The 10,014-nt window shown below is 57.6% G+C and overlaps 1 protein-coding gene and 1 long non-coding RNA gene across 2 annotated transcripts; one reads left to right on the plus strand and one right to left on the minus strand.

Annotated features, from left to right (window-relative positions):
- The first annotated feature begins 2,300 nt into the window (after positions 1-2,300).
- On the plus strand, positions 2,301-3,686 carry LOC147412641 (uncharacterized). Its single transcript, XR_015184179.1, has 2 exons — positions 2,301-2,338; positions 2,915-3,686. It is a non-coding gene; the product is annotated as an uncharacterized LOC147412641 (long non-coding RNA).
- A 2,486-nt stretch (positions 3,687-6,172) lies between these two features.
- On the minus strand, positions 6,173-8,250 carry LOC147412642 (acrosin-like). The gene is made up of 4 exons (XM_086481125.1): positions 8,072-8,250; positions 7,468-7,733; positions 7,035-7,180; positions 6,173-6,549 (listed from the first exon to the last, which is right to left on the minus strand). Exons 1-4 carry the CDS (start codon positions 8,248-8,250, stop codon positions 6,202-6,204), a joined length of 939 nt encoding a protein of 312 aa, XP_086337251.1. The 3' UTR covers positions 6,173-6,201.
- Positions 8,251-10,014: the final 1,764 nt, after the last annotated feature.

A 10,014-nucleotide genomic window follows, 5' to 3' on the forward strand; every position in this document is an offset into this window, starting at 1 on the left:
GGCTATGGCCAACGAGTGCCTTGTCTCTCAAGTGTTTTTCAGTAACTCCCAGAATGACCCCCATAATTTTACCTGACGCTGAAGTGAGACTGATAATTTGGAAACAAGCAATTCATAGTGTTCAGTGCCTTCATTAGGATACTTTTAGTCCGTTAAAAAAAACCCACCTAGTATCAAATTGGTGATGTAACAGCCTAAAAGCCCCAGGATGTAAGGCACCGCCAAAGCACGAAGGTGGGCATGGAAACGTCAAGTTTCCCAAAAGAGCCCCTTACTTGATGACAGAGATGAGGACGGGTGACAGGAGTGTAGATGCAGTCACCAAAGTGCCAAATAAGAGAGGCTGAAAGCACTTTTATTCTTTTGTCGTCGTTTGTCGTCCCGTGGTGAAGGGGCAGAGGCTGGGCCGCTGGTGGGGAGCCGTCCGGGCGCTCCTGCGACGCTGTTGGCAGCATGTCATGCAAAGGAGCCCGGGTGGCTGGGGTACTGCCAGGTGATGGCTGTGGCAGGTGCACCCACTGCCATGGTTCTTCTGGAGGTGGATCTACCTCCATGGCTCCAGCGTCGTCCTTTGGTGGGCTGCCATACCTGGGCCTCGTACCATGCCTTCAGCAGATAGACATGCCGGGGCCCCACGCTGTTCCCCTGTGTGCCCACTGCGGTGCACTGGACGATGATGCTTGTGTGAGCACGGGCGACGGCTCTCGTGGCATGAGAGGTGGTGGTGTTCCTCCTTCTCCTCCTCCTCCTCTGCCAATTGTCCTTCTTCAGGCTCCTGAGAGGTGTCTTCCTCTCTGGCCATTGCGGGAACCGTCTCTGTGCTGTCCCACGTGAAGGTGGGCAGCCACCCGCCTCGCCGCTCCGGCTGCTCCCTGGCAGGGAGGCCTGTCTGGGCTCCACGCCGTTCCCTGGTGGGCCTATGGACAGGCGCTGCATGGCCTCAACCAGGGAATCGATGTCGCTGGCGCTGACGGCAGGAGGGGTGATTTTGTTGTTGTTGTTCCTCCTCCGCTGCCTCTGCTTCTTCCTCTGGGGTTGCGGGAAGCCGCTCTGTGGCGTCCCATGGCAAGGTGGGCAGCCATCCGCCTCGCCGCTCCAGCTCCCCTTCCTTCCAAGCATGCTTGGCGTCCGAGGGCTGGCAGCGAAGTGTGGGCCAGCTGCAGGGGCCCCTGTCTTTATAGGGCCCGGAACAGAAGGCAGTGAGGTGGCCATTGTGACGTCAAGTGTGGCCATGGTGATGTCAGTTGTGACGCTGGCTGATGGGTGTGGCCAAATATGGTGGGCTTAGGCATGGGGGGCCCATGGCCTGAAAGGTGCCCAAAGTCAGGAGAAGGAGGGTGGTGGTGAGGGCTGAGGGCCCCTTTCCTGGGGCTCGCTCCAACATGCCCCAGGGAAAGGCTGCCCCTTGGGCCCAGGGACCGCCCTCCACCTCCCCTCATGGGCCGTGGGCCCCAGCCCCCTCCTCGTCCCGTGCCTGGGGGCAGACGATAGGCAAGCGATGTGCCTGCAGAGAGGGGCTCCGCCAGGCAGCAAGACGTCACCCTTGAGGCACACTTTAGGGACTGACGCCCCTCTGTTGACAGGGGGACGAGAAGAAATAGGTCCATGGCCAAGAGCAGGGCTGGGGGAGGCTGGAGTCGTGTGCTGGGTCTTTTAGCCAGGGCCTGTGTCCTTGTTTTCCCCTCAGGCCATTCTGCTGGATGAGGGGTCTGGAGGAAGCACAGGGGTGGAGTCAACAGCAGGTCGTGGCTTGTCCCCATTTTTTCCCTGAGCTATCTGTGGTGGTGATCCTGAGAGCTGCAATGGGGAGGATGCAGCCAAAGCGCTTCTGTTTGCAGAGGGATCGTAACCACATGTTGGGAGGATCTGCTGCGTGCTGCAAGAGAGAAAGCCAAAGACAACAACTAAAGTGAGGAGAGAAGGCCTGTGGGAGAAGGGTGTGGAGTGTAAGGCATTCATGCTAGAGAGGGCAGATAGACAGAGTAGAAATTGAGGAAGAGGGAGAGGGAAATGTCAAAGTTATCGATGGCTATAGAATGCCCGAGACTTGGGCTCCCAGCGAGAGGCAGAGGGGCAGCAGTAGGGGCATCCTCGTGTCCTTTTACGAGTTCCTTGGGGCAAACATACTACTGGTATATGTCCAGGTTGGGAAAGGCTTTGCCTGTGTGGCCAAGTGATAGAACGGCTGTAGCTTTATACTAAAAACAAATAAAATATTTGTCATTCAACTTTCCTGCTTCAGGCGATGCTTAGAAAGAGACCAGAAGTACGATTTTGTCCACGCAGTATAAAATACAATCTTCAAGGAGGAAGATGAAGTGATGAAGTTTGCCTTAAGGTGCTGTTTTGGTTTGGTCTGTCTGGTGGGGATGAGTAATTTCTTGGATGGGAAATGACTTTAACTTAAAAAATGGCACGTTAGCCCGTCAAAAAAGGAAAAGCCTAACAAGCCTCTTTTGCGTGCCAGTAAGGAGTAAAGTACAACTACATTAGAGAGGTGGTGGTGTAGTTGGTGTGGTCACTGGTGATGTTCACAAACCACTGGGAGTGCAGTCTCGGTGCTGGTCTGGAAGCATGGGGCGTTCAACCCAAAGAAGCATCAGACAAAAAATCGGAGAAGGGATTAAGAAAAGGAGTACAAAGAAGGTGAAATAGTAATGCCTGATGATGTATGGAAAGCCAGCTGCAGATTTTCTTTCTTAATATTAGAAAAAAATGAGCAAACGTGAGACATTTGAAAGCAGAAGAAAAATATTGTCGTACACCATGTGTGGTGAACCTGTGAAAGGGCTCGGTCTGAATTACACAATTAAAGGCAAAGGGTATTCTTTGTAGAAGATGCTCTTCATTCCGAAATGGTTTTCTCTGAAAAATGAAAATGTTCATGTTTATTCTTGGTAAATATCTATTCCAGAACGTTTTGCCTTGTATTGCTTTTGTGTTGCCTTGTCACCTCTTCCCCGGGACTGGCAGTTCCCCGAGTCCCTGCTAGATGGCATGGCAAGCCACCACAATAATAATGATGGGATAAGGCAGATGTGCTGGTAAGTTCTGCACGGTAGCCGAGTCAGCTGCTCAGCCAACATTATTCCCTTCCCTTTTTCTTCCTATTTTTCATCATGTTTTCTCACTGACATGTGGGAGATCACAGCCAGCCTTCGAGTTTCTTAACAATTAAAGCAACGATAAGCAGAGGTAAAGTTTGTCTTTCTCCTCTGGGGATGAAAGGAGATGAAATAAATAGTGCTTGTAGCTGTATTTCAGAAAGCACCCTTGAGTTCTGATAGATGTTCCACCGCTTTTCCCCTCCTTCCCGCTGCAGAAACACTGCGATCCAAGCTCTAGCAGTGTGCCATTCCCTCCTTCAGACCCAACTGCAGGCGAAACTTTCTCCTGGGTCCCGTAAGAGCTTGTGAATCTATATCCACCGCCCTGCTGCACACCGCTCTGGCTTCACAAAGACCCTGCTGGGATGACGGCGTGACGTTTGAGTGCTGGCACGAACAACTGTAGATAGTTAGGGTCTGGCGGCCGGAAGATATCGCGCTGTACGGAAACATAGGGCCCCCCCTCCCGATAGCCAATAGTGCCTGGTTTATAATGTAAGCAGATGGAAATGAGGTCATAAACCTAAGCTATATAGCGCCGCATCACCCAGCAATAAACGCCATTTGCCGTCGACCACATTGGTGTCAGCGAGCTAATGGCCCGAGCGGCCCGGGGAAGGCCGCCGTGCCGTTCCTGAGCCAGGTCGCCACGCCATCAAAGGCAACAAGTGGTGCCGAAACCCAGGAACACTCGCCTGGAATCGGGTGAACGGCGGCCAGAGCGGCAGGACCAGCCCGGCGGGGAGGACGCTCCCGGATCAACAAGGAGGATGGAAGCCCTTGTGAAGGTCGTATCACAATTACATAAGCAGTGGGGTGTTGATTGTAAACCTAAAGATTTTACCCTCGTGGTTGCGAGGCTTTTGCAAATTGGGGTCATTGACCAGCCGGTGGATATTCTCCACCCTGAAGTGTGGGATAAATGTACTAAAGCGTTAGCTGAGGAGACGATGTCTTCGGGTCGAGGGAAAAATCTTAAGTCGTGGGGGAAAGTTGTAAAAGCCCTGCAGAAGGCCATACAAGAGCAGGAGACCTGGAGGGCAGCAAAGAACTGTTTGTGGGCCACCCCAAAATTGGGAGTTGGGGCAGCCACACAGACTTTGCACCCCCCAGACGATGACTGTTCTGCTAAGCCTAAAAATCTGCAAGAGGGCGACACGTCCCCTCAATCCCCAAACCCCGACCCGCTTACTGAGGGACAAGAACGAGCTAAATCCTTCTGGGGTAGACTAGCCGAAGAGGCCAGAGGCGCCACGGAGAGATCGGGGTCTAATGAAGTCTGGGCTAAAGCACCGCCCTACGCGCCCCAAGATGGCGCCGAGCAAAGCGGGGGAGGACGAGGTGAAGATGCCCATGGCGGGAACGGGGAAGAAGCGCTAGCACTAACAAGCGCACACAATAGGGAGGGGGAGGAGAACGACAGGGGAAGAGGGGGCTGGGGGCGACTGGAAAGAGGAGGGGGGCGTGAGTGACGGGCAGAAAGCCAATCAGGGCGGTCGCTGGAAAGAATGCCCTTATAGGGCAAACACCCCGCCGAGCAGAGGGAGGGGCGAGCCTAGAGGGAGGGAACGGCCCGCCCGCAAGGGAAGTGGGCGGGGCCGAAGCCTGACAAAAAGGCACTGCAAACCGGAAGTAACCAGTCAGTCGAGCTCCGACTCCGGGTCAGACACTAGCTGGGACGAGCGGCTCGTAACTGATTCAAACTCAGAGGAAGAAGAAATGAGAGTAGCTGCAGTTGAATGCCAAAACATCCCCATCCAAAGTAAAGAGTGATCGCGAAGGGAAAAAATTCTTCTTACTAATTGGAGGAAAATTAGGAACGCTAGCGTTCCCGGTCCGGGTGCCGGACGGGGGGCAGAGGGTCCACTCGCCAGTAAACCCTAAGGATATACAAGCGATTGTTAAGGCAATGGCGGATAAAGGGCTTAATTCTGCCATGGTCTCCACCCTCATAGATGGCGTTTTCGGGGGAGACGATATGCTCCCGTTCGACATAAAACAAACTTGTAGATTGATCTTTGATGGGGCAGGGCTGATCGTTTTTAAACAAGAATGGGAGGACAACTGTGCGAGGAAACTAGCCCAAGTAACCGGGGCGGATCACCCGCTCCATGGCTCCAGCCTGCAGCGGCTGATAGGTACAGACCCAACAATGATTAACCCCCAGGCGCAGGCCCAGGGCCTGCGGGCCCACGAAGTTCTGACAACTACTCGTGCGGCCAGAGAAGCCATTCGCACGGCCTCTAGAGTTATTGTCAAGCCATCGCCATGGTCCATGATAAAGCAAAATGAGAGTGAGAGTTTTACACAATTTGTGGATCGCCTCCAGGCAGCGGTCGATTCCTCGACCCTGCCTGCGGAAGCGAAAGGCCCGGTTGTTGCAGATCGTTTACGTCAGCAGTGTAATTCGGCAACCAAAGAAATCTTACGATCACTGCCAGTGGGGTCAAGTATCGCAGACATGATTAAGCATGTCGCAAAGGAAGAGCATCTAGCCCCGATTCAGGCGGCCGTTCGTACCGCAATAGCTAATGTGATGGCATGTTTTAAATGTTGAGGACGGGGAGAGCGATAGAGCGGCTTCGGTGGGCACCTGCCACCTAAGCAGGGTCAAACCACCCCAGCCAGGCCCTAAGCATGGGCTTGCGTGCCTTAACGCGTGCCCCCACGGCTGTCTGCGTGGCACGTCGTTGTCTCCTGTCCTCTTGTGAGCCTCGGGGGCCCGTCTTCTCCACCCCATGGGGGCTCCCAGCACCCTCCCCTCTGTCCAGGCACAGTTTCAGCCCTTTGGTGTGATGCTTCCCCTTTGGGCCCGACTTGTCTGCCCGCAGCCTCCTGCCACAGGGGCCTGCCGTGGAAGTCCTTGCCTTGCACAGGAGACTGAACTGGACTGAAGCATGGTCAGCTGTGACAACTGGTGACTTTAATTCAAGAACTAAGTCGAGCGCAGCAAGTGCGTGCCCAGAGAGGAGCATGGGCGGGACAGAGCAGGCCTCTGGCACTGAGGCTGCCTTTGCATCTCAGCAGGCATTGCCCCAGGAGGAAAGGGTGGTGCTACCCTGCAGGCTGCACTGGCTCCTGTTCCTCCTGCTGCTCAAGCCTTGATCCCCCTTAGGACCTGCAGGAGCTCCTGCAGCAGGTTAAAGAATTCCAGCAGCTTCTGCCGTGGAAACTGACAGGGCCTAAACCTGCCCGACTGGGTTGGGATTGGCCTTGGCCTCTGCACGGGGGTTGAGGTGAAGACTGGCTGTGGCGTTGGAGCAGCCGTTCCTGCTGGGCGCAGTCCCATCTGTGCCAGGATCCAATCGTAGAAGTGCTGCGTGGAGGTGTAGACTCCGGGCCGCTTGGCTCTGGCGCAGCCTTTCCCCCAGCTGGTCACCCCCACGAGCCAGAAGTAGTCAGCGTGGTTGTCTTGGCAGACAAGAGGACCACCGCTGTCACCCTGCAGCGGAGCGGAGGAGAGAGAGAGGGTTCCGGTGTTGTTGGGTGGCCCCGGGAGCACTGTGGCGGGCTCCTTCTCTCTCCCGGCACCTGCCAGAGCCGTACCCACTGCCCAGAAAGGCTCTGCTCAGGTGCTGGAGCCTGCAGGGCCTTGTCCAGGAGGGGCTGGTGGGCCTGCAAGGTCGGGCGCTCTCTCCTCTCTGCCCCAGTGGATCGTGGAGGTGGGATCGTGCCAGGACTGGGATCCGGAGCTCTGGGCTGGGGCAAGAGCACTGGGTGGCCTTTCTGGGCAGAGTGCCGGGGCTCTGGGACAAGGCGGGCGCTGGGCAAGGGCCTGCAGACGGGGAAGGGAGGCGAGCCCCGACAGCGGTGGGGACCCAGCGGCGGGAGGGTGACTTGCCGGGCGCAGCCCGCGCCGGGGGACGTTTGGGCGCTGGCGACAGGGCTGCCTGTGCTGCTGGGGGCTGGCGTGGAGCACGCTCCTACCTGGCAGGTGTCGATGCCGCCCCGCGGATAGCCGGCACACACGTTGTGGGGGTGGATGGCCCCTCTGTACCACTGGCTGCTGTTGCAGAGCTTGACATCGATGAGGCGGACCTGGGCTTCCTGCAGGACAGCGGTCGATCCTCCAGCTGTGAGCACAGAAAGGAGTTATCCGGCAGCAGCCCTTCTGTTCCCAGTTCTCCTCCCCTGTCTGGCTGAAGCCCTTCCCTAGGGCTTGCCTTTGCCCCTGCAGAGGCCTTGTGCCGGGCTTGCCCTTCCATCTCGCCTTGGCTAACGGCTCGGGCGCCTCTCTTCGTGGCCGTACGTCCCCACAGCCCGACTCTGGCTTTTGCCGCCGTTGCTGCCATAAGCCCAGCCCGCCCTCCCCAGCGCGCCGAGCTTGCCCTCGGGACACGAGCACTGTTTGGGAACTCACATCTTGCCATGGTGGCACCCCAACCGCTGACATAGCAGTTCGTCAGCCCTGACACTCTCAGCGAGGTGTCCGGCACGCAGGCGAGCTGTACGTAGTAGCCGCACTGGACAGGCTGGTCCAGTTCCAGCAAGGCGATGTCGTTCCTCTCCGTGCCGTTACGGTAGTGTTCGTGAACCACCAGCCGCTGAATGTTGCGCACTTGGGTCTCAGGGCCTGGCTGAGCCAAGTGGGTGGCCCCGATCACCACGCGCCACATGGCCACATTCCTGGAAGGCAGGTGGAGAGAGGGCTCAGAGGGAGCGGAGCCCCGTGCTGCAGTAGCCTCCCAGTTCCCTGCCTTCTGCTTCCCAAGGCAGGGAGGAAAGCAGCGCTGCGGAGGGTGCCAGTGCCCCAGCACACCTTGGGCACCAGGAACATGGAACTGGAGGCTGCTAGGAAGCGGTGGCACGAGCCCAGCCTTCTGCGGAGCAGTCTCTCAGTTGGGCTCGCCAGTGCCCCGGCACCGAGCGCACTGCAAGGCACCGGGATGGCAGGAGCTCGTGGTGCTGCGGACAGGGCGCCTGCTGGTGCTGTGGGGATAGCCCCCTTCCCTGGTCCTCCTTACCTGGCCCCGACGAAGCAGTGGGCTGCTGTGAGGACCCACTGCGGGCTGATGAGGGACCCTCCGCACACGTGGCCCGTGCCCGTTTTCCAGGGGTTCTGGATGCTGACGATCCAAGGCCAGGCCCCTGGCTGGGCACCCGTACCACCCACGACACGTGACATGCCATAGTGAGCCGCCATGGGCCGGAGCCCGCAGGTCCCGCTGTAAGAAGAAACTCATGAGTGTGCTGCTGGACGGCTGTGCTGCTGTTGAGGCTGAAGGTCAGCCGTCTTCCCTCCCCCCGAGGGGCTGCATGGACGGCAGGGCCAGGGAACCCCGTGGCTGTGCCTCCAGCCCTCTGTCCGCTTCAGCCCCGTAGATGGGTTGTGCCAGCGGCCTGGGTGCTGGAAAGGAGCTGAGGCTCCCACAGGGGGTTCGGGAAGCTGTGGGGTGGCCACGGGGCACAGGCGGGCCCCCTCCAGTGAAGCCCAGGAAGGGCTGCCCGAGCTCCCTCCCAGAGCCTCGGCCCACTTACCCACAGCTGGCCCACATGCCGTGCGCAGGCCGGCACACGGCCAGCAGGACGAGGACGGCGAGCAATTTCATCGCTGCCGGCGGCACGTGTCAGCTGCAAGAACGAGGTCTTGTTGCCTCCAGCGCAGCCGCCGACGTACTGCCCGCAGCAGTCACGCTGCCTGAGGTGTCCTTGGCCCTGGGGCTGATGTCACAGAGCCGCCGTTTCTGGGTGTGGGGCACGGTGGTCTCTCGGAGGGGTTGGAGGTGGGGGTGTCAGCAACATGGGGGGTTTCCAAGCAGGAGGGGAGGCAGAAGCCGGGATCAGACTCCCCTGACTGACCCCTGCTGAACGAGGGCGTGCAGGCCCCGTGGCAGGCAGCGGCGCCTGCCTCCGAGCGCTGCCTGCTCACAGCCAGCAGGAAAAGAACAAGCGTGGCATGACGGCCTCTTTGGGAAGTTCACTGCCACCCTGCTCTCCACAGCCGTTTGCCTCCAGGTCCTGCCCAAAACACGAACACCGGGGAAGATCACCGCTACAGGCAGTATGCGCCTGTTTGGGGGTGGAAGAGCCAACCCGGTCTCAGCCGTGGCCGGCAAGCAGCCATGTGCGACGGGGACGAGTCCCGCAGACCTGGATGCCTCCGGCGGCTGACGGCCAGAGAGCTTTTGACCAAACCCGGCGCAGAGCAGCCCCCTCGGAAAGCTTTGGCTCTCCCCAAGGGCCGCTGCTGCAGCCGGAGCGCACGGCAGCGTGGGCAGCTCTGGCCCGCCCGGCCTCCAGAGGGGGCGCCTGCAGACGGGGCCGCCCCGCGCAGCTCACGTACGGCAAGCGAAGAAAGCGTTTTTCCTTCTTTTTCTCTCTTTAGTGATGGAGGTTTTCTTTCCTTTTCTTTCCCCAGTCTGGCCCTGGTGTTTGGCTTTGGTTTTCGGCCTCGTTTTTCACAAAATTCTCACAGGATTTCCAAACCTTGAGTTCTTTCAGCCTTGTTTTTCCCAAGATTCAGGGCCTCTTGTTTTGTCTGATGGACCAAGGGGACTGTCAGCAAGAGTTCCTTTCTCAAAGCTTGGTCCTGTTTTTCCAGACCCCAGTCCTGTTTTTTCCCAAGATTCAGGGTCTGCTTCATCCGCCGGACCATGTGGTCTATCAGCAATGCACACCTTTCTAAGTGACTGTTCCTTTGAACAAGAAGAAAACCGCCAGACTGGTGAAAGGGAAACCTCCTGCCCCGGAAAGTACCACCAGAGCGTCTTGCTTGGTTAGACTAAGAGATGGGCAAGAACAAATCAGTCAGTGAAAACATGGTTTTGAGGAAAAGATCCAAAGAAATTGCGGCTTTCGGGGGCCAAGGTGAGGCAAAAGAATGCATCTTTCAGACCTAATACTGTGAACCATTCATAGGTTTCTTTTAAACTAGTCAATAAGGTGTATGGGTTTTGCCACTACCGGC

The sequence above is a fragment of the Leptosomus discolor genome, unplaced genomic scaffold (assembly GCF_034619465.1).
Source record: "Leptosomus discolor isolate bLepDis1 unplaced genomic scaffold, bLepDis1.hap2 HAP2_SCAFFOLD_45, whole genome shotgun sequence".
Classification (NCBI taxonomy): Eukaryota; Metazoa; Chordata; class Aves; order Leptosomiformes; family Leptosomidae; genus Leptosomus; species Leptosomus discolor.